General features: G+C 39.6%; 1 protein-coding gene across 17 annotated transcripts in view; it reads left to right on the top strand.

The window, feature by feature from the left end:
• The window catches only part of nrcama (neuronal cell adhesion molecule a), a 64490-nt gene that overhangs the window by 30794 nt on the left and 6430 nt on the right, over nt 1–27266 (top strand). The window contains exons 1-29 of one of the 17 annotated variants that reach the window (XM_076875545.1): nt 5948–5963; nt 12001–12186; nt 12650–12667; nt 12944–13049; nt 13192–13385; nt 13517–13639; nt 13825–13995; nt 14769–14825; nt 15593–15704; nt 15836–16020; nt 16276–16407; nt 16541–16684; nt 16808–16919; nt 17012–17178; nt 17287–17434; nt 17515–17639; nt 19684–19713; nt 21227–21328; nt 21478–21675; nt 21762–21832; nt 21929–22154; nt 22450–22565; nt 23699–23906; nt 24269–24391; nt 24516–24692; nt 24883–24915; nt 25441–25506; nt 26708–26830; nt 26971–27126. In XM_076875545.1, coding sequence (XP_076731660.1) covers nt 12093–12186; nt 12650–12667; nt 12944–13049; nt 13192–13385; nt 13517–13639; nt 13825–13995; nt 14769–14825; nt 15593–15704; nt 15836–16020; nt 16276–16407; nt 16541–16684; nt 16808–16919; nt 17012–17178; nt 17287–17434; nt 17515–17639; nt 19684–19713; nt 21227–21328; nt 21478–21675; nt 21762–21832; nt 21929–22154; nt 22450–22565; nt 23699–23906; nt 24269–24391; nt 24516–24692; nt 24883–24915; nt 25441–25506; nt 26708–26830; nt 26971–27126 — 3517 coding nt within the window. In that variant the 5' untranslated portion in view covers nt 5948–5963; nt 12001–12092. Of the gene's footprint in view, nt 1–5947; nt 5964–12000; nt 12187–12649; nt 12668–12943; nt 13050–13191; nt 13386–13516; nt 13640–13824; nt 13996–14768; nt 14826–15592; nt 15705–15835; nt 16021–16275; nt 16408–16540; nt 16685–16807; nt 16920–17011; nt 17179–17286; nt 17435–17514; nt 17640–19683; nt 19714–21226; nt 21329–21477; nt 21676–21761; nt 21833–21928; nt 22155–22449; nt 22566–23698; nt 23907–24268; nt 24392–24515; nt 24693–24882; nt 24916–25440; nt 25507–26707; nt 26831–26970; nt 27127–27266 lie in introns of those variants that run through there. The other 16 variants (XM_076875544.1, XM_076875543.1, XM_076875546.1 and 13 more) reach the window with 16 other exon arrangements.

The following is a 27266-nucleotide window of genomic DNA, read 5'->3' as shown; positions in this document are numbered from 1 at the left end:
CTCCAGTGCACATGCAGAGGACACACAAACAGACAGGAGCGTGGTGCATTGATGCGAATTAACACATTCAGATTAACAGTGCAGGGAGTTTTACAGTCATTCTCAAGTAGTAATGTATAAATGTTAGAAGGCTGGAAAGAATGTGATTGCTTTTGTAATACTGAGCAAATACTGAGGTCCACTTAGGAACGTAAATCTGCATTGCAAGACAGGAAAAAAATAAATAAATACAAAATAAATAAATAAATACTGAGCAGCAAATATAATGGCTTGTGAGTGGCACAGCCAACAGGCCACTGCTATACAGCATTCTGGGGAGCAATAGTCTTAGTAAGTAGAGCACACTCAGCAATTACATAACACATCACTACAGTGTTTCCACCTTCCGGCACTATCATTGTTACCTCAATAGTCCCATGAGAGCCCTCTACTATATTGCAGTGAGCCATAATTTTAACAGTGAGTCATTATCGCAGCAGTTTATTTAACTGAAAAGAAGTCATGGAAAAGTGGTTTGAATTCAGTTATCGCAGGTTGCGATGATGGATCTCCTCTCCTCCCTGCCCTCTTCCTCCAGCTTCCTCTCTCCTCCTGTCCACCCGTCTCTATGAGTAATCCTTGCGAACAGATGGGTGGAGGAGAAAAAAAAGGGGCATGCCAGCTTGTTGTGCAGCTATAACACTGTCAATCAGTCCCCTCCCCCGTCCCATCCTGTCAACATTTCAGCCCGTTCCGCCTTAAAAATTTCCCACTTTCTTCTTTCTCCCTAATCATTTCATTCTCCCCTCCTGCCCCGATCGGACTGTCAGTTAGCCTGCCATCGGTTTGACAATGTGACTATTTTTGTTATGTCACCACTGCAAGAGCCATATGTGGGAATAAGTTAAAGGTGTAACAGTCTTGCCCCAAAGGATAAAAACAGCCACATGCTGGAAACAAAATAAATTATAGGACCCCACACAGTAAGTCATGTCAGAGTCACGTACCAAGGCCATGTGCATCTATTGATATCTTTTACCTAGCAGTAACCCCAGAGGAATACCAATGAATCTTGGCTCGGTTACAAGCCCAGCTGGGTTCATGCCCTGTCACATTGTAGCACTGTATTAGAATGAGACTGCCCATTGATTTTAGGGTCTGTTTTTTTAATGTCTAGTCTTTGCTTTTCAGTAAACACACTTTTTCACACTTTATACAGCCCCACCTTGAAGCTGAAGCCTCTGCAGTGCAGTGCCTTAATTGGTGTCAACTTATCTTTATTTTAAAACACTTTAAGATACATGATTTTAATGGTTTTCTGTGTAGTCGGAACCACTGTTTACTCTTCATTTTGCTAAATAAAACATTGCTTTTCATTTCATAGCTGAGAGATGGTGCAGATGATTTCTTTCCCATTTTACAAACTTAATCATTGATGGCAAAGACCTTGGCAATTATAGTAAATGCTTTGTGAAAGATCATTTTAGAATAAGAATACAGTGATTAGATGAAATGTTTTGGATTAACTGCAAAAAAGATGGATATTCATTACTAAAAATAAAGCAATTAAATGAGGCATTCATTGCATTTCATGCAGATCTTTCTGTAAATTATTGCAGCTCAAACTGACATTTATTGCAGTGAATGAACGAGTAAAATAATATGGCTATACAGGCTGTAAAATCTTTTGTTACATGATATCAACATATTTTTCAGGGTTATCGAGTTTTCCTCACACCACCTGTCACCCACACAAACACAAAAAAAATCACTTATGGATTGAGCCAGCACGGCCCCCGGCTCTGACTGAGCCCATGGCTTTTGACGAGATGACCTTAGACAGGCGAGACACTCGCAACTGATGCCTGCACAGACCCAACCAGGCTGCCGGCAGCCAGCAGCAAGCATGTCCCTATGCACACAATATTCCAGATATCACAGCCGTAAAATGTGACATCAGATGAAGCGAATTTTAATGACAGCCATCGTTAATAGCTTCTGATGAGTTATGCACGGATGAGAACCCCCCGTCCTTGTTTTAAGGCAATTATCATTTACAAAGCCTGTATAGTTTAAGTATATAAACTTGGTTTGATGGTACAACTAATATCGTCTGATGTGGGGTTTTTTTTTTCATGTTTCAATCTAAAAACAATCCCATTCTTAGTGCCATTAATCTTTTTGTCACAAAATGAACGTTGCAGTTTGTTTCCTTTGTTAGGCAGTGTGAATGATACCTTCAAAGTCCTCCCTAGCTATTTTCTCACTCTTTTACACAAATATGCCGGGAGCAAAGCTGTTAGCATTCACGTCTTGCAAAGGCAGGGCTCTTCTCTTTCCCTCAATAGGAAAAAAAAGGAAAGACAATAAGATACTCTTTTGCTTTGTTACAGTCAAGCTTTTATATCATGGGATTATGAGGGGTTGGATATGCATGGGAATTTACTTCAACAGGGTTGAATTTGAAAGTGGTTACAGGGTGGGGGGGTCAAGCAGATTTACAGCTTATGTCCCCTTTTATGCAAGACAGATGTACAAACTGGCCAGTAAAACAGCACAGAATGACATTACATAAGCCTAGTTTCACTTTGACTGCTCATTCATAAATAGACCTGTTGTCGACAGCTTTAAAGGCTTGTAAGGCACGATGTTTTAATCCTCAGGCAAACAGCGACCAACCAGTGATAATCCCAGTATGAAATACGGGGGGGCTCAGGTGACACTCACCAACCCATTCATATATATAGCTGCTATGAGTTCGATCACTTCATGTCACCTGCGTGCTCCTGCACACTAGCACAAAAATCACAATTTTAAACAGCACAAAGCTAAAAAAAGAAAGCCAAGACCATCAGTCAGTGTGCCATGCCTTTCAATGACATGAATATTCAGATACCTCAGAGGCAAATAAGGAAAAATCTAGTTGTGCGTGTTTATGACTAAAAACATACAACTAGTTTTGTAACTCGAGTGTTACCTTTTCTTTTATTTGACTTTAGCTTGCAGGGGCAACCATGGTTCAGGGGGTTGGGAAGCTCATCTTCTGACCGGAAGGTTGCCAGTTCGATCCCCTATTCTGTCTGTCTCGGTTGTTGTGTCTTTGTACAAGACACTTCACCTACCGCCTACTGGTGTTGGCCAGAGGGGCCGATGGTGCGATATGGCAGCTTCGCTGCTGTCAGTCTGCCCCAGGGCAGCTTTGGCTACAACTGTAGCTTGTCTCCACCAGTGTGTGAATGAATAGTGGAACTGTAAAGCGCTTTGAGCGTCGCTATATAAATGCAATCTATTATTATTATTATTAAACTCAGTGAAAATATTTCAAAATGTGTGTTTGGTTTAAGGAAACACAACTGTGTCTATGTGACCATATAATGATCATACAGTCACACAGCCTGCATATGTATCATTTATGGTTATGCAGATGACACCATCCCTTATAAATTGCGTCATTTCTTGGACCAAGCAAAATTGATTATAAATCCATTTCCAAATTAATATTGAGTATCAAAACCAGGTCTACTTGTACCGACGTGTATTAGTTTCTGTCATCACAACAATACTGGGTGGCACTGTGGCTACATCTTTTATTTCTGGAGGTGTGACCTTGTCCCCTGCCATTTCAGCATTATCCCTTTAGTAAACAACAGGAAGCACAATGGACATGGCGTGGCGCATGCTGACCATCAGCACTTCACAAAGCCTCAGAGAAAAGCAGGCGCTGGGGCATTCTGCGGATGGTGCTAGAATAACTGATCCTAAAAGGGAAGACCCACACTGTGTGTATGTGTGTCCGCATGCAAAAGAGCATTAGATAGTTTGCTTTGATTAGTTATCTGCGTGTGATCCGGTTTGGGGGCTATTGAGGACAATGGGCCTGCCAGGTCTGTATTTTGACTGTAAAGAAGTGGTGTTAGTGTAATGAAAGCTCCCTCTACATCAACTTCCAAATAGCAGATAGACTCATAGATAGTCAGCAGTTAAATGATGAGGCTTTGATGGTGAAATCAGGGTAAACAAAGCTGGGTAAATCCTGCTGAAATGCTCTTTGGCAACAGACAAACTGCTCACTGCTTAAAAGTATAAAAATTATATATATGTATGTATATGTATACTTACTTATACTCCCTATCTTCCAAGTATACGACTGTGTGCATCTTAAAAATAGTGCATGTTACGCAAGGTGAGGTGAGGAAATCACTGATGTGGCCTACTCAAGATAGTCTTGGTTGGTAACCTTCAGCAGTGTCAACAGCATTTCACCCCTTAACCTGTACGCCTCACCTGAAGATGAGGAATAGTACCTCTTCACTTGCACATCTGCCATTTTGGTTTTAAGATGATCTCATGAAGAAAACAGGAGAGTTTCTTGGGAACTGTTTCCTTCCTTTTGTGATCTAATAACTTTGAGTGGGTAGGTTGGGGTGGTATTTATTAGCTTTGACTTTATGGATGTCCATTTGGCCATTTCTTTTAGCTTCCTTCTTCCAGTGCTTTGGAATAGGCAGTCAAGATGTGGTTCAGAGTGCATGGGCCTGCACTGCTTGCAGAATGGATAAGGCCCTAGGTTGGCAAGAGGTCAACCACAGCACAAAGGATTGAGGTCAAATTGGCCATGCCAGTGGTTCATCCCTGTGCAACTACTGCCCCTGGACGGAAACTGCTCCCTCTCAGATTCTCCGCACCACAACAAGCCTCCTGATTTCTTTCCTATAAAAAATTTACACGCACACACACATCAATAATATCTCATAGTAGGGGTGCAACGATACACAAAATTCACGGTTTGGTTCAGTTCGATACTTTGGTGTCACGGTTCGATATTTTTTCGATACAAAACAATGTTCATGCTTTTTTAATTTGTCATTTATTAAAATTATAAATATATTTTTTAACTCAAACGTACAGTTTTTAAATTTAATGTTGCTGAAACAACAAAGGGATAAAATAATAAATCTATCTGATTGAGAAATCACTCATCTTTGGAAAAGAGAGTTTATTACAGAGTAATGGCTCTTTCCAAAATAAAAGCTATACTATACGCTTCTTCTGGGCTATATTCTCAGCAGCATATTAAACATATCAGGTCCCCATAAGGAGAATCATGTGCTAACGGCTGTCTAAATGACTCGGGTAAAGTTTGTATCATTTGTAGCATGCGTGCTTGTTGTTTTTGTCTGCTTCCACTTGTCTTTGCACTAGGATGCTGTCGGTGTAAATGTGCACTCATATTCATTGTGTTCCCACTAGTGCTGTCAGCGTTTATCTGAAATGACGTTAACGCCACAACACAGCAAATCTCCACTGCGCTCAGTGGATCTGCACTCGACAGTGCAGCCTAGGTGGAGTAGTCGAACGCAGATCCACTGAGCTCTCAACACAGACAGCATCGTCAGAAGAAAAGTTGATAAAATAAATTTAAAATTTTGTATTGTTCGATACATATGCTTACCAAACCGAAAGCACTGTATCGAACAGTTCAAAATCGATACGAGTATCGTTGCACCCCTATCTCATAGGTATTTCATCAAATCCGTACCAGTTTGAATTTTTGTGCTTTTCTTCATTAAAACCTGCAATTGCATTGCATAGCTTCCCATTTGTGATGGGATGGGATTATGACCGGGACCGAGTACCGAGTACTGCTTCACCTTACAGTCCAAGCAAAGAGAACTACAGTGAAGCATAGATAAGTAAAGTAAATAATTCTAGGTTCTGTAAAAAGATATGAGAGCGTGCATGAATAGCACCTCATCTATCAAAGCTGATTAGTAAGGCAGTGCTACCAGTTATTTTTCTTCCACTCACAGTCGAGGCCTTGCCCCAAAGAACAGGCAGTTCATTGTCATAGATCGGCTAGAGAGAGAGAGAAATAGAGAACATGAGTCGAGCAGTCAGCCAATAAGATTATGAAAGTGACAGATACAGCACTAGGAGTAGGTTGGTGTTTTTAACACGAGCCCTTTACTCAGAAGACTTAATAGGTAAGTGTCTCTTTCATGGTGTATCATTACATCTCTGGCTTATTTCCAATACCGTAACTTTCCTCTGGCGTTAGTGTAGAATAGTCTGTAGGATTTATCTATCTGAAGGAGCTGATGGAGACCAAACCTGAGCTACAAGGATAATGATCATTGATCTTTTTCTTTAAGATGGTATCATTTACCTCAGGGACAGAAGAGCCTCTATTGTTTGTCACTGTTTGGTCTAAAAATTTGGGTTCACAGGCTGTTTATGTTTTAGTAGCTAAAAGGTTACAAAAAAAAGGTTGTTAAAGTCTAACAGTATCACTGGATTATGTTTCCTATATGATAAATTAAAAAGATACTATTCCCTGATAGACTGACACCAGCACTTGCTTTTCATCAATGAATGCAGCATCAGTTGTGAAGCTACTGCAAACCACTGAGGTAAAGTTCTATCCTCAGGCACTGGTAGCACAAAAGCAGTTGTTTGGTATCAGCCTGCACTGTTTTTGTATTTAGTTACAGGAAGCTGTCTCTGTCTTCCTTTTTCTTTTCTGGAACTTGGAGTAATATATTTCAGCTGCTGGTATTATTTCAGTATCATTTTTTATATGTTCATTGATGTTTCTAAAGGATTTCACTCATATAATTATTGTACATCTGGGTACCCACATTGAAATGACAGTATAAACTCTGCTTTCACTGACTGGAAGAAACGCAGAAATCAAAGAAAATGTATCTGATGTCCATTCTGATTACATGGTGAACTGCGGCTTTTACTCTACAAACTGAACGTATGTTATTGTGATGTCAGCTATGTAAAAAGAGTGAACTATCTGAGTGCTGAGCTACAGTACAGATGAGAGAGCATCCAGTCTAGTCCAGTCTAGCTGAAAGCAGTCTGACTCAGTCTATTGTTCACAAATATCTCTGTCACTATGATTTGATGCGACTACAGATGATTGTGTTTTCTGTCCCTCCCTCTAATTCTCTTCCCGCTTCCCTTTTCTGCCTCGCTCATCTCTCTAGTCGGGCTGTCATCTCTCAGTGTCTCTCAGTGTGACTGAGGGCTGCGTAGTGACCAACTTAGCAAGTTGCTTCAGGGTTTACGAACTAAGAAGACTGTTGGGTTTCTGTCAGCTGCCCTCACATCATGAAATGTTGACTCTGGCTATGATGACTTCTTTTGTCGAGGGTAATTTGAGTGAAAGTAACCAGGAGTTCAGTATCAATCAGCAAGTCCTCCAACTGTATGTTGCAAGTATTCATATAGGTCATTTGTTGCTACTTCCGTTGGGGTAGAGGAGTGACACCAAACCCTCAACCTGGAGACTGAACTTTCATTTGAGATCATTTGTAGGTTATACTTTCTCCCATTTTTACTTGTTTTATTAGATTTACATATAATAATTGCTTAGTTAAACACTTATTTACCTTCGGATACCATTCCATCCATCCATCCATCCATCCATCCATCCATCCATCCATCCATCCATCCATCCATCCAGTCTCTTCCACTTATCCTTGTCTGTCGCAGAGATAACACATGGAGACAAACAACCATTCGCACTCACATTCACACCTATGGGGAATTTAGAATTACCATTACTATTATAAATTATAATTACAACACCAATGCATATTTACTCTTACATCACTACACCCGGAGGATCTTCTTCTTCTCCTTTATGAGTTGCCACAGTGGTTCCATCACACTTCTTCTGTCACACTAAACCTCTGCATGTCCTTCTTCACCACATTCATAAATCATTTCTGTGGTCTTCCTCTTTTCCTTCTGCCCAGCAGCTCCATATGCAACATCCTTTGTCATTTGTCCTAACAGTTAAAATAACAATCCACATAAAATACTTATAGTGTGGTTTTTCAGTGGGAGAATGTCACTAATCAGTACAAATGGGTAAACTTGAAGGAGTGAACTTGATATCATATAATATACCTCATAAGTTAGCTTGGCCACTATTTGATTCTCCCAAGTCCAGAATAATCTTTTTTTTGTTTTTTGTTCTCTGAATCAGGTGTGTTCTCACTACTGGTAACATTCCCTTTAGTTTTGGTTAGAGGCACCACATGACACGCCCTGGTTCGCTCTCAATTCTATGCTAAATATGCTAAATAATACGCTAACTCTCAAAGCTGGGTAGTTTACCAAAGCACAGAGATAAGAAGCTGTGTGCTCATAGTGAGAGCACTTTCAGTCCTCTTGACTCTGGCAAGAAGGCAAGCAAAAAGTTGTCAAAATCAAACTATTTTCAGGTTGCTAACGGTCAGTGTTTTGTGTACATGGATACAAGGATCTGTGTTTTGTTTTATTATATACACGGAACACTCTTTTCATTCACTCTGAAGAAAAAAAGGAGTACCTTTTGCTTGAAATGCTTCAAATATCGAGTATTCTACAGTAAAACTAAACCGATGAGATAGTGAAACTATATCTTGCTCGTGGGCTTGGTTTAAGAAAGAATTGGAGAACACAGTGATGATCAGGCTGAAAGAAAAGAGGAAAGGATAGAGTGACCAAGAAGGAAAAGGCAGAGCCTTAGGGTGACTTTTTTGACCTGTGGACTTCGACCTTTGAGTCAGTAAGAAGAGAAAAAAAGAAGGATGAGAGATGACTTGCCTACTAGCCAGTCATCCCACTCATCCTCCATTGAGTCCTCTTTGTTTTCATCATCTTTGGCTTTTTTGTTTGGAGCCTCTGAAAAAATGAGCAACGAGAAACTATTTTTTCCCATCTAGCTTCAGGAAGAATGTCCAACTCTCTACATGTATGTGTGTAATTACACTATTATAAGCATCTTTGTGTGGATGAATCTCCTGCCAGAGAAATATCTTCCGCCACGCTGCACAGTACAGCCTCGTGGCTTTAATTATGACAAATTCAATCACATTCGGTGTTGACTGTGCAACAAATAGGTTCGAAGGACTGTTTGTCCTTGTCATGCAAAGATTGAGAGTTCAGTTTTATTTTACATGATCACGCAAGTTAAAGTTTCTGTATTTACAGTGTCTAAGCACTGTGCCAGTTAGACCCAAGTGAGTTCTAGCAGTAGAAATATGCAGATGCTGACATTTTACGCATGTGTGTGTTTGTGTCTATGCTTCACTATGTCATCTGTGTTGTCTACCTTTTTTTTTTTTTACCCTGCAGGCAATCTTCACTCTGGAGATGTGACTTAGGTCAGATATAAAAGCTGATTTTTCTACACATGTAAAAATCAGTTGTAAAGCTTGTAACACTCATTTATTAACTAGCATGCTCTTTTGTCATCTTATATATGTAGAAGAGTTAAAGTGTAATAATCTTAGAGCCAACGCAAACTGGGCTTTCCCATGAAAAAGTACTGTTTTAAATATTCTAATCAAATGCACAAACTGATTAACTGATGTTTCATTTGTTTTTTAGTTTTATAGTTAATATCAAGTGAGAAAACATTTTAATAAACTGAGAATTTATTTGAAGGCAGTTGATATTTAATTATACACTACATGTATACTGCAGAGCTTCGTTTGCTGATTTAGCTGCGTTGTGTTGTTAGCTTAATTAAGCTAAAGGTACTTTTGTTAAATACTTTTTTACCAATTTAGCAAGCAACTGAATCTTGTTTCCTCACATTTCTCAAATGGTTACATGGTTTAAGGGTCATTGTTTAAGGCTATTTTTTTTCTATACTAAAGAATTCTCTTTCAATTCTTCAGCATAGAAAACAGTAGCCTAGCGTAATCCGTAGCCTAGCTTAATGACAAATCTAAAGAGCGTGCTATTGAATGCCTAGTGAATTAAATCTGCTATGCTTAAAATGTTTCTTAAAATTTGTCTCCCCATATTAAAGGAGAGGAATAGGATGGTAAAATGGATGATTTAGCGTATTTCAGTCTTCACTCATGCTATAGGTATCTTAATTTCAAACCCACGTTGAACATTCTCTTCATTCTTGGTGATTGATTGATTGATTGATAATACTTTATTCATCCCGAGGGAAATTGGGTTAAGGCTGCCAGCCGTGCCAGCGCCATCCTTTCTCTTTTTTAATCATTACCTTTTAGACCAAACTACTTCTTAAAAGCTTCAATCACTTTTGAATGAACTCAGGCTCAATGTGTCTCTGTGGGAAAATGCTCCAAGGTCCAGCACAGCTCAGCATGGCTAGTGACACTGTGTGGGAGGCCATTACTGTTATAGCTGCATGGACTATGATTGTAATTAATCTGAAGATAGCCCATTACATTTGCATGATCATATTGCCTCTCTCCACAATGAGTTTCAAAGGTTTTGTTGTGTGCTTCTTTCTCCCTGGTGTCTCTCCTCTCGACTAATTTGTGAGAGGAATATCCAATAGGACGTGTCAGCGTAATTAGCTGTGTCCTGAGGTTGTATTAGCTCACACTCTCTGCCCTGTCACAATAGTGCACAACACTTGTGTCAGAGTCATTACCATACTTTTTCATATCATCAGACATGCTTCCTGTCCCGCAGAGTAGAGATAGCCTGAAGCAATGAGCCTGAAAATTTCACCTTCAAATGCCTCTGAGGACCTTAACCCCCTTCTGTCAAAATAATATACTGATGTGTTTGTGCGCACTGCTCATAGAATAGTGTGTATACAGAGATGCATGTGCTGGTTAAGAATAATCAACATGTCAGGATGCACGAGACATGGATCCCTTATTACATATAACTCATGTGTTCTTCTCATTTTAATCTGGTTAAGAATTAGCCATATAAGTGACTCTGGAATTCCATATACTTGTCTTTGTGATCACAACTGTTTTATCACATGAAACCTTTTGGGGGAAATCATATGATCCCAATGGTGATATTTGTTTGCCAGGAGTCAAAACATTATTGTGTGGGGTATAAGAAGGTTTTAAAAGTTCTGCAAAGCTTTCTCACGCCATGACTACAAACCTGTTAAATCCGGAACTCAATTAAATAGAACCTTTATGCTCCAGCTCCATATAGCCATATCTATTCTGGACTACCTCGCAATTCCCCACATGGAACTCAAAGTAAAGCACGAAGGAATTTTCCATGAAAGAAAAACAGGATCATGATTTCAGTTCATGCACACTGCATAGGACATGAAGGGGAAAAATGTTTGTTTTTGCATAATGTCCTGTTCCCCATGGCCCAGTTTAGAGCAGCCCATTAATTTCAACACAATTCTGTGTGTTTGTGACGGCTCATCAATCTGCATCTATTTGTTTAGAACTACGCAACAGTAGCCGAGGCTCATGTTTCATGTGTAACTTGATATATATGACACACTGGCAACGATGGTGCTTCTAATGTGATATGTATTTGCATGCATGTGCCAATCTGTGTGAGGCTATATCTGCAGCAGAGCTGCGATCGTTCCAGCCCAGTGCACTCACATGCCATATGTTTACAGGCACGCACGTGGTAGGAGGGACATCTCAGCAGTGCGCATGCTATGTTTGAGTGGCTATTTTGTCTGGAGGTCAATAAGATGTGACTGCAGCTAGCGCCAAATAAGTCAACACAAACTGCCCAAGCATATTAGTCTGTGTCTGCTTTTTGGAATATAACACCCAGATGATTAATTCTGACAGCACCTACACTCGGAAGCTCATTGTGCCGGGCCAGTCTGTCTCGCTGGCATTTTCATCAGAAGAGAAAGTAAACGAAATGAAGAAGGACAGATGCATGCACACTGCTAAAGTTGTTTAAGTTGCAAGGATGGGAATCCGGTTTGTTTGGACTTCTCCTGCCAGTGTCTTAGCCTATGCATGACTATGAGTCACTTGCCAAGCATGACTCTAGATACCCAACTTTGGAAATAACCTCACAGAAAAACTAAAGTAAACTTTCCATTGTAGTACAGAGTAAATATTCAGCTCTATTTACCTGTCGTTCATTTGAATGGATGGACTCACATTATTTAACCATATTTGTATACATCTGAGGATAGTGCGTGTGCACTTGTTTTTTGATTCTGAAATCTTTTTTTGCCATTAAAATTGCTGAGACAAATCTCAGTAAGTTTTTCTTAGTATTTTTTATTCCTCTGTGTAGTGCAGATTCAGACTTCTTCACGCTGTCTACAACCTTCACCTCTGTTGGACCTAGGGGAAAAGGTTTGCACCGTGCCACTGACACACCTGAGCATGGACAGGAATAGGAAGTGGGTGCCAGGCTTCGGAGCTGTGCTGCTGACACTCCTAAGTCACATGACTTCAGCACTTGAAGTGCCTCTTGATCGTAAGCGTTGCCCTTTACATGCTCTGTGATTGTAAGACTTGATGTTACGCTTGCATAATTCTTTTCAAACTAATGGAATTTCAGTGAAATACTTTCATATTGTGGGATAAAGTGAAGATATTTTACCTCATGAAAATGTAGCAATAATCTATTTCTATTCTATCTATTCTATTTCAACTTTGCATGTTTCAGCATGGTGTTTTGCAATGAGATTTTAAGGATTTCTGTTTATCTTGATATCACACAATCTGTTTGAACCGTTGAACGTCTTCATCTACTTTTCTAGCATTTATTGCACCTGCCTTTCTAAACATCCTCCCCTCAAAAAGTGTGCAGGCTCAGTCAAATGCTTAAAAGTACCTGAATCTATTTCACCTGAACCTGTTGTTTAGTCCTTGCAAAAACTAACACCTTTCCTCAATATTCTATTACTGTGGTGTGGCATGTCATGGTGGACAAAAAGCTAAAGTACTGGAAGGATGTAAGTTTCCCCAAACACTGGTGTGGTTTCTGGTGTGGAGTTTTTTAATATTTTGGCGAATGATGTGCATGCACTTATTTCAACACTGTAAAAAGTGGTGCTTTGTAGATGTGATGGTAAGCTGCATGGAGTGTTTCATCTATAAATGTCTTGATTGTCGCTGCTTGTTGCATGCTGCTTGTACATCCTCTGTTTGAACACATTCAGCATTATTCAGCACATTCGGGTTTTGTTGTGCTGTGTATCTAAACTACGCTTCTTTTGGGGTTTCTTCAGTGCCACAGCCCCCTACTATAATATTACAGTCCCCAAAGGATTACATCTTTGATCCACGCGAGAACATTGTCATCCACTGTGAAGCCAAGGGGAAGCCTCATCCCAGGTGAGAGAGTCCCTGCAATGCCTAATGAATGATTTAGTGTCAAATTCGTAATTCAAATTTGCCTGACACATGAATAAATGTGCCATAACATCTTCTTCTGCTCCATGTGTTTCCTTCATGGCTCTATACTTCTTGGTTCTAGCTTCTCCTGGACAAGAAATGGGACTCACTTTGATGTGGAGAAAGACTCCAAAGTTTTAATGAAGCCCGGTTCAGGAACTCTGGTCATTGATATCAGCAGCGAAAGGGCTGAAGCTTATGAGGGAACTTACCAATGCATAGCTAACAATGAGCATGGCACTGCCGTATCTGACAGCATTGTCATCAGGCAGTCCAGTAAGTCTTCTCTTTGTATTTAAATGCATAAGCTCTAAAAGCTTGGGCTTTAAAAGTGACGACTAGTTGAGTACAAATAAATATTATCCACTCTGCATTAACCTCTTGGTGTTGATGTTTGTGACTCACAGGGTCCCCCTTATGGTCAAAGGAGAGAAATGAGGCCATCATGGTGCAGAAGGGGGTCTCCCTTGTGCTGCAATGTCGACCCCCTGCTGGGCTGCCCCCTCCTGTCATCTTCTGGATGGATAATAGTGAGTCGTGTGTACATATTTGCAGACATATAAGGTGCAATGACTAAAGAATTTCACCTTCACCAACAAAAGATTGGGTCAATCCTTTCTGACCCATCTCATTTCTGAATGTAGTTGATAAAACAATCTTGTGAGCTAATGGAAGCTTTTTGCATTGTTAAGTTGCTTGTCTCTCACCCTCCCAGACTTTCAGAAGCTACCACTGGATAAACGAGTGTCCCAGGCCCTGAATGGAGACTTGTACTTTTCCAATGTTCTCCCAGAAGACACCAGGAGTGACTACATTTGTTACGCTCGCTTTCCTCATACACAAACCATCCAGCAGAAACAGCCGATTTCAGTCACTGTCCTGGACAGTAAGTCAAAACTGGTTTAAATAAGCAATGGATTTCTCCTTAAAGAAGCCAAAAACTCAATTACTTAAATTAAAAAAGTACCTTTTTCTGAATTTCTCACAATATTTTCTACTGAGCCAAGCTTAAGTCAGCTCAGCATAGATTTCCTTATATGGTCATCTCACATGAAAAGGCAAAGTTTACAAGCACTTTCTGTTTGTGGAAGCCAGATTAGGGGCATCCAATCAGAAAAACGTAGGCTTTTTAATAGGAAGGAACTAAAACGACTTGTTTCAAATAGAAGAGGAACTGAAGGGTTTTTAAAACCATGCAAAGCATCTCAAATGGAATCCTAAACTATGAAGCTGTGCAGCTAGAAATAACTATGGAGCTAAAAAGGTCTGGTCTAAGCTTGCACAAGTCATTTCCAGCATTTCACATTTGAAAACTTTCAGTTTTTATTGTAAACTGAATATTAGTATTTTCTCCTTTGTCAGACACCCTTTTACTTTACAACTTCCTTACTTCACTCTTGCAAAACTGTTGTAGATAAATGTTAGTTTAAGTTTGTCTCCCCTGAGCTCTGTAAGGGCTTTGATTTTATAATGTCCTTATCTCAGTCTCACTAATAATAATTGTGTAATTATTTTTATTTTATTTTATTTATTTGTTGTTGTTGTTGTTTTTTTCAATTATGGCTTTGGGTGACACACATACTTTGCTTTACAATGTAAACTAGGAAATGCATTGCATTTCCTAGTTTTGCATGCTTATGATTCTCTGTTATATTACAGTGGAAACAATGAATGAGACTCTGGCTGCTTTATACAATATCACTGATTTCTATAGTGGTGAGTGCTGGTTTATACCCATTCAGCCCCCTTCAGTGTGAACCCGGCCCTGTTTTTACTGCCCTGCATAACCATATCTGACTTACACACTCACTCACCTTTAACTTGGCCTCAATCCCCTCCTCTGTAAGTAACACTTGCCCTTCCTCAGGTTTCTCCTACTTCATTCAAATTAAACGTTAATCAGTACAAACAAGATACAAAGTGTGATACGAGGTAAAATGCAACTCTATCAATTAATTGTTACTGACAGTTTGTGGCCTTTAAGTAATTATCTATAGTCACAAATTAAAGAACATTATTATGTTAACATTATTTTTTATGTAACATTGTTCATCTCCACCTTGTGAAACTTGATATGGATAATTTGCCATTTTCTGACCTTTCCTGCAAATTCTGGTCCTTTGGTATTTGAACCCTGTATCAAAACATGCTGGCACTGTTCTCTTGACCAAGGCTGGAGTCAGTCCAGCTGTGCATTTATATGCATGGGTTGTTTACTTAAACAAATGCTCAGGTCTTTCAAAGACATCCCCTTTGCTCTGGTATTGTCTTTATGCTGTAAATAAAGACTTTCTTTTACATTCTACTGAACCATCTCTCCTATCCACAATTAGTTTTTCATCAACACTACATTTTCCTCTTCCTTTGCCCTTTGAAAATGTAAATCATCCCTGAGGTTTCTGCTCTGTTTTATAAGAAGAGCAGTGTTAAAGTATAATGTTTTGGTCTGTTGCTGATATGGTCTTGTGCTCTGACCTGTTCAGGCAGCCCAGAGGGCGAGCGTCGTCCTGGTTTTATGCTGCCTCTCGGCACCACCAGCACCAAGATGGTTCTGAGAGGGCAGACTCTGGAGCTAGAATGCATCGCTGAGGGCTTGTAAGTTGGCATATGCAGTAACTACTCTAAGGGTTTATGTTTACTCAAATTAGTGCCGCAGTGTCTGAAAGAGAAGAAAAACTAACTGACTGGAAGAGTTGTTTGCTGTAATCTCTTTTCTTCTGTGATAGGCCGACTCCAGATATCTCGTGGCAGAAAGAAGGAGGAGAGCTACCAAGCAACAGAGTGTCCTACCAGAACTTCAAGAAAACACTGAAGATTTCTGATGTGAATGAAAATGATGCTGGCAACTTCCGCTGCGTAGCCACAAATAACTTGGGCACTGTACACCATACCATCAAGGTCACTGTCAAAGGTAGGCAGATCAGCTCAGTCATGTTACTGATGCCCTTAAATTTGTTTTACAGTATTACCATATTTTATTCTGAACCCCAATTTTTATTCATAAATGCATTCTAATGCAAGCAGATAAATACACATTTGAATCTTCCATTTATAGAAACAACCAGTGTCTTCTCTCCTATATTACGTTGAAAGCTAAAGAAAGATTTATAGTGATAGCTTGTCAAGAATTTCACTGAGCATTTTCAGTCTTGTTCATTATCCCCAGCGGCTCCTTTCTGGGTCAGCATTCCAAGGAACCTGATCCTCGCCCCTAATGAAACTGGCGTGTTGACTTGTCGAGTCAATGGAGAACCCAAACCAAGGATAGACTGGTTTGTCAATGGAATTCCCATAGAGAGTAAGAAAAATTAGATCACTTCTAATTTAAAGCAGACAAAATAGTAAACTTGATTAGCTGGGGACTGAATTCTCAGTTCCAGCTCATTTTCAATTAAAGATGATGATGTAGAGATCATCTTGCCCTGTGCTAGACACTCCTGAGGACCCCAGCCGCAAGGTGGAAGACGACACTGTGATTCTCAGCAACGTGCAGTCAGGGTCCAGCTCTGTCTACCAGTGTAATGCTTCCAATGAATTCGGCTACCTCCTGGCGAATGCTTTTGTCAGTGTTCTTGGTGAGTTAAAACATATTTATTTCATATTAGAACTGCCCCATACAAATCTTTAGTTAGAAACGATTTGGAAAATGGCCATATTAATGAGTTTTACCAAGCATCTTCTCTTTTTTTCCTTTAAAGCTGAACCACCAAGGGTCCTCACTCCACCTAACCAAGTGTACCAGGTCATCACCAACAGCCCTGCATTACTACACTGTGCTTCCTTTGGCTCGCCTATTCCAACCATCACATGGTAACTGTCAGCTCATTTGAAATATTATTAGATTTCAAAGCTAAGATGCACTGTACTGTACTTGAGCTGCCTTGGTTGCCATTTCTATGCAGGTTCAAAGACAGTCAGATCAGCATTAAGAATACTGACCCATATGTAATCCATGAGAATGGTACTCTGGAAATAAATGTAGCCCAGCCGCTAAATAGCGGAAAGTACACCTGCATTGCCACAAACAACCTTGGGATCAAGGAGAACCATGTCTTTTTGGAGGTTAAAGGTCAGTATAGTCTAATCAGAACTCAGACAGTGACATTGGTGGTTCAATTCTTCTTTGTCAGTGGGTATTAGGTTATCAGCGGTGACATAATGGTTATCCATTTTGCAGAGCCCACTCGTATCCTGAAGCAGCCAGAGTACAAGGTGGTGCAGAGAGGAATGAGCGCTGTCTTTGAGTGTAAAGTCAAGCATGACCCTTCCCTAATCCCCACCATGACCTGGCTCAAAGACAGAGGAGAGTTGCCTGATGATGAGAGGTACGCCCAACCATTGAGACTGCACTTATTCTGTTGACTCTGTAGAAATGCCTGATGTTATTTCTCGTTAATACTTTCAGGTTCGAGGTGGACACTGATAGTCTGACCATCAGAGACGTGACTGATGATGATAAGGGGACTTATACTTGCATCATGAACACCACCCTCGATCAGGACTCAGCCAGTGCCATGCTGACTGTTGTCGGTACGTTCTCACCTTAATTTATTAACGTAGTTATCATTTAGCTCTAACACAGATCCAGAGGCTTTTTTGCTTTCCTGCTTCTATTGTTTGATTTCCCCCCCCCCCCCCCCCCCCCCAATTATAACCCCTTTTGGTTCCTTAATTGCAAGGCAAGGCAAGGCAAATTTATTTGTATAGCACAATTCAACAACAAGGTGATTCAAAGTGCTTTACAGAGACATTAGAAACAAAAACAAATAAAAAGTATGATTTAAAATTGATTAAAACAAGCAAACAAACAAACTAACTAAACACACACATTTCACACCTGTTCGCGCGATCTGAACCCTTATCGTAAGGGGAGCTACCAGTCCTTCTGTGGACGAGCTACTTTCTATTTTAAATTCCCTGAATTTAAAATACTCTCTAGACCCAGTCTAGACCCAGCTGGGGAGCTACCCAAAGCTCTAACCCACTTAACAAACAAACAAACAAACAAACAAACAAACAAACAAACAAACAAACAAACAAACAAACAAACAAACAAACAAACAAACAAACAAACAAACAAAACAGTATGTAAAATCAAAACAAATAAAATCAGAACAGTAGATAAAATCAGTAGTTAATGTAAGTTTTGAAATTTAAGCTTAAAAGTGTGGATTTGGTGCTTTATTTAAATGCAGCTGAGAACAGGTGAGTCTTCAACCTGGATTTAAATAAACTGAGTGTTTCAGCTGATCTGAGGCTTTCTGGGAGTTTGTTCCAGATATAAGGAGCATAAAAGCTGAATGCAGCTTCTCCGTGTCTGGTTCTGACTCTGGGAACTGATAAAAGACCGGATCCAGATGACCTGAGGGATCTGGAAGGTTCATACTGGGTCAGGAGGTCACTGATGTATTTTGGTCCTAAACCATTCAGAGCTTTATAGACCAGCATCAGAACTTTAAAGTCTATCCTCTGACGGACAGGCAGCCAGTGTAAGGACCTCAGAGCTGGACTGATGTGGTCCACTTTTTTGGTCTTAGTGAGGACTCGAGCAGCAGAGTTCTGAATGAGCTGTAGTTGTCTGACTGATTTTTTAGGTAGACCTGTAAAGATGCTGTTACAGTAATCAAGCCTACTAAAAATGAATGCATGGACTAGTTTTTCCAGGTCCTGTTGAGACATCGGATCTTTTATCCTAGAAATATTTTTGAGGTGATAGTAAGCTGATTTTGTTATTGTCTTAATGTGTTTCTCTAAGTTTAGGTCTGCATCCATCACTACACCCAGATTTCTCGCCTGGTTTGTGGTTTTTAGATGTATAGATTGAAGTTCTCTGGTGACCTGTAATCGTTTTTCTTTGGCGCCAAAGACTATTACTTCAGTTTTGTTTTTGTTTAGTTGGAGAAAATTGTGGCACAACCAGTCATTAATTTCCTCAATGCATTTACCAAGAGCCTGTACAGGGCCTCGGTCTCCTGGTGACATTGTGATATATATTTGTGTGTCATCTGCATAGCTGTGGTAGTTTATTTTGTTGTTCTTTATAATCTGTGCCAGTGGGAGCATGTAAATGTTAAACAGAGGGGGTCCCAAGATGGAACCTTGGGGAACTCCACATGTGATACTAGTCTGCTCAGATGTGAAGTTACCTATTGATACAAAGTATTTCCTGTTTTCTAAGTATGTTTTGAACCAGTTTAGTACAGTTCCTGAAAGACCTGCCCAGTTCTCCAGTCGTTTGAGTAATATGTTGTGGTCAACTGTATCAAATGCTGCACTGAGATCCAGTAAAACTAAGACTGACATTTTTCCACTGTCTGTGTTAAGACATATGTCATTAAACACTTTTGTCAGAGCGGTTTCAGTGCTGTGGTTCTGTCTAAAACCTGACTGGAAGGCATCGTAGCAGTTATTCTGTTTTGCAGAATAACTGCACTGAAACATTAGTTTTTACTCCTCAAGCTTTAGTTACATTCCTAAAATAACATTACCATTGAGATCTTTCTGCTGTTTCTTAAATGTCTGTCCCTAACTTCTAACCCTCTTCTTGCACTTTGCTCCTGCTTTTCGCTGTCAGAGGCGACTCCTACTCCTGCAATTGTCTACGGTAAACAATGTCCACATTGTCGCAATTTGTAGCTTCCATTAGCTTAACTCATTGTGTGTGTCCTTTGGCTACTTCCTTTCATGGTGTACATTACTTTTATACTACTTGAATTTTGGCAGTCTGCTGTCTCAAATCAAACACACAAGTAATTAAAGTTGCCTTTGCAGTGTTTCACCTGCTGCTGTCATGCTAGCTACTGCATTTTATGTACTTTTGCAAAGTGTAGTGCGTTTAACAATATGGAAGACATCATTTTAACACACACGAACACTAAATTCTGATGACACATCGTATGTAATGTGAGGTTTTACCTGCAACACCTGAACAAATCTGGTGCTGTTCGCTAACTAGCAGTAGTATCATCATCAGTGTTGTCAGGTTGGTCACAGTCAACTGCTAAAACTGTACAAAATTCTACAAAATAATACTATTTTCAAGTTAATTAAGTAATTAAACTGTAACAATCATAGCTTAACGGGTGGGCCAGTCTGAACAAAACTTTGCAAAAACTTTTGTCACACATACAGCGCTGCTTAACATCTATTTGGTTTGTTTTTTTGTTTTTTAAAGATTTATTAAAAATCCCAGTTCTTGATTATTTTTATTTATTTATTTATTTTATTCAGCGTATGTTGCCCGTGTACAGAACCACCCATAGGGCAGGCTTTTGCTAGTAACTTTTGATGAGCTGGTGTTGATGATATAAAGCTAGTCCTGGTGATGAAGATCACACAGGTTTTGGTCAAGATCATTAATTAAAAGCTGTTTTTTATTTAATATATGAATGGAAATGCCCTCTTTTTTTATGATATTACACAGTTTCATTTGGTCTAGTAGTTAGTTTTTAAATATATGTTTAATGTTTTTTCAGTTTGTACATACATACATCACAGAGCTTATATGCAACATACATATTTGCATAAATGAGACACATTTTGACATGTTTTACTCAATTATATAAAAATGCATTATTTTAAAAGTGTCTGTCATAAAAAATGATAAAGTTGCAAAAACTGTCACAAAAAATTGGATATAACAGTCCTAACTTTTGCCAATAATGTGCAGCGTTCGGCTATTTGACTGTGATTGACCCATTAACCTTTTGACCCTGCAGTCTGATTATTTCTGGTCAATTTTGTCTTAAAACTTGCCATAAACTTTAAATCCCACCATACTTGCATAGAATGCATGTGAGCGTTTTAAAAGTTTTTCGTCACTGTTAATGATGGGTACATTTGCACCCACGTTTTCAATATTTGGACCTCTCCTCAGGACTGTGTGAGTGCATACAAACTGTTGACTGACATTCATGTTTTTTAAATAAGAAAAACACAGTTAATGATGTAATCCGGCTAACAAATGTTGGTGTTAACCTCACTAGCTACCCATCAAAATACCTGCTGTACATTTCATTTACTGCTGTTATGTTTTTAATTGTGGAAAGGTGTTGTATTGGTGCCAAATTTTATATGGAAACAGAAGCAAGGTACTAAATTTCTTATTGCATTCACAGAGAAACCTGACCCTCCGACTGACCTGGAGCTGACAGACCAAACAGAGAGGAGTGTCCAGCTCACCTGGACCCCAGGAGATGAAAACAACAGTCCTATAGAGAGTATGAAATTCTCAGTGCTGGAGCAGTTTGCTCAGATTGTACTATCGGCAGACATGATTTAACCTACAGTAATTATGACCTGTACAAATGAAAACAAAGTTTCTGCTGTTAAAAACATTCGTGACATCTGAATCTTTTATCTTCTCCAGAATTTCTGATCCAGTATGAGGATCTTCTCCACCAGCCAGGAGTTTGGACAAACCTGACAGAGGTTCCTGGTACTAGCACCACAGCACAGCTGCACCTCTCTCCATACGTTTACTACTCCTTCAGAGCGCTGGCTAAAAATCGTGTCGGCTATAGTGAGCCGAGCCAGTCCTCACGTCAATATAGGACCAACCCTGCAGGTAAAAGTCACTGAAAATAGAAATATGTTAATCATCTTAACACAAAAATAAGTTCAGACCGAACCAGGATTCTTTGGTTTTCTCAGCTCCTGATGAAAACCCATCAGGTGTTCAGGGAGTAGGAACCGAGCCAGGCAACTTGGTCATCTCCTGGACAGTGAGATGGTTTTAATTATATTTCAGATTGATTTGAGCCTAAATGTATTGTATAGATGAAATATGCAAGTACTAATTAACATTACTCTCTGTGTAGCCACTCACAGGACTCCAGTCCAATGGGCCCGGTCTGGAATATAAAGTGCAGTGGAGACAGAAGGATGTTGAGAAGGAGTGGTCAGCACAGAATGTGGCCAATGTATCCCAGTGGGTTGTGTCTGGAACTCCAACATATGTGCCCTATGAAATCAAAGTTCAAGCTTTCAACGATTATGGTGTTGGGCCTGAACCTGAAGTGGCGTTTGGATACTCTGGAGAAGACTGTAAGTGCATTCTGTGGAAATACGTTTCTTTTCGGTATTAGATCAGAACTATGGAAGATAGAAAAAGATAAAGCAGACTGGGAAGTTTGAGAATGAGCATCTGTTGTTTAAGGTTTCAATAACAGGCGCTGTAACCCTTGTCATTTTGTTTTATAGTATTGGTCAAGTCATAAATAAGTCTAGTTATGTGACATACTATAAAACCTTACTGTGTTTACTATTACAAGACCACGATCCATCACCACAGTGTTTTCAAACTGGTTCAACTTAATATTTCATATTCTCTGTTTTGCAGTGCCTTTGTCTGCTCCAGAGAGTGTGCAGGTCATGGTTCATAACAGCACACTGGCAGAAGTACACTGGGAGCCCATATCACCGCCCTCTGTCAGAGGAAAACTACAGGGATACAAGGTATTGTCTTATGCCACATTTCCCCCTCCATCACAGAGATGTCAAAGTAGATGTCCCAATCTTATGACATTAATGTCACTTATAAATACAACCAACTCTATAGATACTATGAAAATAGTCCTTCTTGAGTAGTTGGGTCCCAGTTTCCCTTGAGAAGTACCTTAATTTTTTTGTGGCATAGATTCAACAAGGTGCTGGAAACATTCGTCTGCTGCCCATTTTTCAGCTGCACAACCAGCTCAAAGTATGCCAAGAACATTTTCCCTACAACACTACACCACCTCTAACAGCCTGAACCTTTTATACAAGCCAAGATGGAGTCATGCTTTCATGTTGTTCACACCAAATTTTGACCTCAACATTTCAATGTTTCAGCAGAAAACAAGATTCATCAGGGCAGGCAACATTTTTCCGATCTTCTGTTGTTCAACTTTAGTCAGACCATGTGAATTGTAGCTTCAGGGTTCTGTTTTAGCTGAGAGGACTGGCACCAATTGTGGTCTTCTGCTGCTGTGCTTTCAGAAATGGTCTTCTGCAAACCTTGGTTGTAACAAGTGGTTATTTTTAAGTTCTTGTTGCTCTCCCACCAAAGCAAAACCAAAACAGTCTGGCTATTCTTCTTTGACCTCTAGAATCAACAGGCATTTTTCCCCGAGAACTGCCGCTTACTGGATATTTTCTTGTTTTCCTTTTATTGCTATATGATTTTTTTTTTAAATCATTTTTTGTATATTCTAAGAAGTAGTTGATCCCAGCAGATTAGCAGCATCTGGCACCAACATCCATTCTGATGCTAGGTTTGAACTTCAGCAGGTCATCTTGACCATGTCTACATGGCTAACCCTACGAAGTTGCTGGCATGTGATTGGCTGCTTAGATATTTGCATTAACAAGCAGTTGAAAAGGTGTATCTAACAAAGTGACTGGTGAGTGTATGTCTGAATGAGTGTAGTATAGGAAGTAAGGAAAAAGAAAGAAAAAAGTTACTTTGAGCTTTGAAGGAGAGCCAAAAAGCTTTTCTCTGTTTTTTTTTTTTTTTTACTGAGCATCACTTTAATTCTCCTGTTTTGTGTTGGGGAACCTGGTTACAACATCACAATGATTCATTTAACTCTTGGTGTGTTTTTCTCCAGGTATACTACAGGCGAAAGCATGGTTTGCATGAGACAGAAGAGGAGACTGATCAGGAAATGCAAGTTTTGACTTTCAGTGGAAACCGAAGTGAGGGACGATTGCCAGGCCTCCAGCCTTACAGTGTCTATAGTCTCTCTATCAGAGTCCTTAATAACAAAGGAGAAGGGCCTTCTAGCCAAAGCAAGACATTTGAGACACCTGAGGGAGGTGTGTATGTCTTTCGGTCCAAAGAAGAATAAAAAAAAACTTGTACTGTAATAGGATGCCAAGTTCCTCCAAATTTTAAATGGATCACCACACTTTGAATGTTGCTATACTACAATATCTTAAATGTACATATTAATACAAAATATATATTTTACCTGCTGCTAGTAGCACTGTTTGTACTAGTAAGACAGCCTACCAAATACAAGGGCACACAGAACCAACATCCAATTAAAGCCTTAACAGTCATACAGGTTCATGTACTCCTTAGCCACTATTATATGACCTTCAAATATAAAATATTTGTATCCTACAAATGCTCATGTAGCCAACAGACTCAGAGTTAATTCTGGTTTTGTTTTCAGTCCCAGGGCCTCCTTCTTTTCTCAGTGTAATCAACCCTGGTTTGGACTCTCTCACTCTGGAATGGGGCCCACCAATTAACAACAATGGACGTCTCACTGGATACATTCTGAAATACCAACCAGGTAGGATTTGCAGTCCCCTTCAACTTTAAGTATCGCCACAGTATTATGCAGCATTTTTGCTTTTTCCTTTCAACTTTCATCTTTGCATTTTCCAATTGTTGGCTGTTTCTTGCCGTGTCTGCAGTCAACAATACCAGCGAACTGGGACCAGTCCAGGTCATGACCTTTCTAGCCAACGAGACCACCATTACTCTGAGTAACCTGAACTCCAGCATGCTCTACAAGTTTTACTTAAGCGCAAAGACAAACGAGGGCTCTGGCCCGATCATCACAGAGGAGGCTTTCACAGTCATGCATACAAGTGAGTCCTGTGTCCAAGAACTTGAAGTTTAAGCATTTAACTTAAGGTGAACCAAATAAAAGCTCAATAGGAAGAAAACGTTTTAAAGCAGCCTAACCATAGCCACAGTGCAGTGACAGATGTCAGGAATTCTGTAAAAATGACAACCCTGAGGAGGTTCTGTCTCTTTCTCTTTCTCTCTTCCTTGAAGCTCGTACTCGGCCCACTGTAGAGGCAGGCAAAGGTAACCCAAGTTTGCCACTGGAAGTATCTGCATGCTAATTACATTAATAGATATTAGAAACGAAAACAGCCCTAGCATAGATGTCATGTTTATTGCACTTTTCCCTGCATGTTAAGGTAATCCAACAATTGTGAGAAACCATGCTTGTGTCCTGTTCTGTAAGAATAGGTCATTTTTACACAGTCACACGGTGTGAAATATAGGATTTCTATGTTGTAAAATGATATTTTCTTTCATCTTTTAGTATGTCTCTTCTTTAAATGAGCAGATTCCTTTTGCATGATGGTTTGAATTCCAGCGCTAACATTTATGCTATAAACTGACTGTTTTTATAAACAAAGTAGAAATTTATTTGCTGCAGAGTTGCTCATTTTTCTTTGTGTAGATACAGAGCTGGATCAGGTGCTTCATTTTAGCTTTCAGTATTAAGAAGCGTTGCCACGTTTTAACTCTCCGTGTCAGTACTGTATGCTCTTTGTTGTGATGCTTATGTATTTTGTCTCACTCTTTTCCGTGTTCTTTCAGGCCCCACAGAGCCCCCTCACCCAACTTCCCCCATCACTCAGTCTCTGCATTCCCCGTTTCACAATGGTACAAGCACTCCCTGTGTCCCTTACTCCCTCCCCCACTATCTCCCCATGAACTCAGTCCTGCAGAAATGATCCATCTTAGTAATTTTAGCTGATTTCGTGATGGTAATGAACTAGCTTATCACTGATACAATTTTTGTCATTTTGCCTCTGTGCACCACTACAGTGGATTTTAAATCAAACAATCAAGATGTTATTGAAATGCAGTTTTAATTTATGGGGTTTAACAAAAGTATTGTAATTACTGTTTAGGAATAACTGCAATTTTTATACAGACTGACTTAGTCATCGATTTCTTGCCTCTGAGAAAGTCTTCAGCTTCAGTGAAATGTTTTACTGGCTTTTCAGACTACTGATGGCCTCCTTTATTTGCATCGACAGTCCGCATACTGAGACCTCCAGTGAAGAGATATCAAATGCAAGTTCAGCACTTTGGCACCTAAGTCCAGATTTTTCATTAGCTAAATTTCTCATAGAATAATGAGCAAAACAGGTCTCACATGTTAATGAAACTGCTTATGAGTCAATTGCGTCTCAGAAAACAGCTGTAATTCCTAAACAGTTAATACAATATTGAAATTCTGAACTTTAATCATATCTTGAATGATTGGTTTAATATCCACTGTGGTGGTGTACAGAGGCAAAACTGCCACAAGGTCACAAAAAAGTAATTAAAAAAAAAGCTCAGAAAATATTGCTAGTAATATTAACCACCTGATTGGTGTTTTATTGAGATGGACATTTTTGTAGCAGCTAACCTGACCTGTTTTTAATAATGTAACAGGAGCTTAGAATTACACAGCGTTGTTACTTATTTTGTAATTCTTTTCTTGATTTTATTTTGTAACGTTAAAGCTACAGTACTTTGTAGACTTAACTTTAAGTTTCCAAAGATAAATGTTCACTTTATATATTGAGCCAAAACATAACAACAATGGCCTTTTTAAAAGCTTGCCTGTGGTCCACTTTACCACATGTGGTGGAAAAAACTACCAAAGACACCAGCTGTTTAATACACGCTGGCAAATTGTTCTGGAGATGTTCATAGATGTAAACATTGATATAATTTTACTTGTTTTGCTGGATTTATTCTAGATTAATGTAATTTAGTAAGTTGAAAATGTAGGTGTCTTCAAAAAATGTGTACTTTTTATGTTTTATATTAGCAAAAAACACATTTTCTCTCTCTCTTCGGTGCCCAGCGCCTCCTGTGGGTCGTGCTTTTGGCACAGTTAACACTTCTGTATCAGAGGACAGTGCAGTGATCAGTTGGGAATACTTTGGACACCATAAGAATGTATATGTGGAGTATATTGTTGAGAACAGTAAGGCTTTCTCTTGTATTTCAAAGCATCAGTGCATGTCTTGACTTGCTTACAACTGACTAGATCTGATTTTTCAAAATTAGCATTTATCCCAGTATCAGATTCCTGAATCTAATTCCTTTCCACTGCCTCGATTCCAGGTAAAGAGGAGTGGAAAAAGGAGTTTGCAAACGGTTCACACTCACATACAATAAAAGGTTTAAAGCCGGGAACTTCCTATAGGGTGAAAGTGATAGCTAAAGATGCAGCCGACCCGACAGTCCACAGCACAGACGAAATGTTGGTTACGGTGCCAGGTGAGGCAGCATGCCTCGACATAGATGGTTTTTGTTTTCAGTGCCTGCTTCATCTTTTTTTTTCCTTCATCATCAGATTTAGTTTGTTACACTCAGACATGAATGTACGGTAGTTAGTTAGCGTACAAGCATGTCAGAAG

Source organism: Maylandia zebra, linkage group LG17 (genome assembly GCF_041146795.1).
Source record: "Maylandia zebra isolate NMK-2024a linkage group LG17, Mzebra_GT3a, whole genome shotgun sequence".
NCBI classification, from domain to species: Eukaryota; Metazoa; Chordata; class Actinopteri; order Cichliformes; family Cichlidae; genus Maylandia; species Maylandia zebra.
Note: the sequence above shows the minus strand (reverse complement) of the source record. Positions and strands in the feature narration are given on the sequence as shown.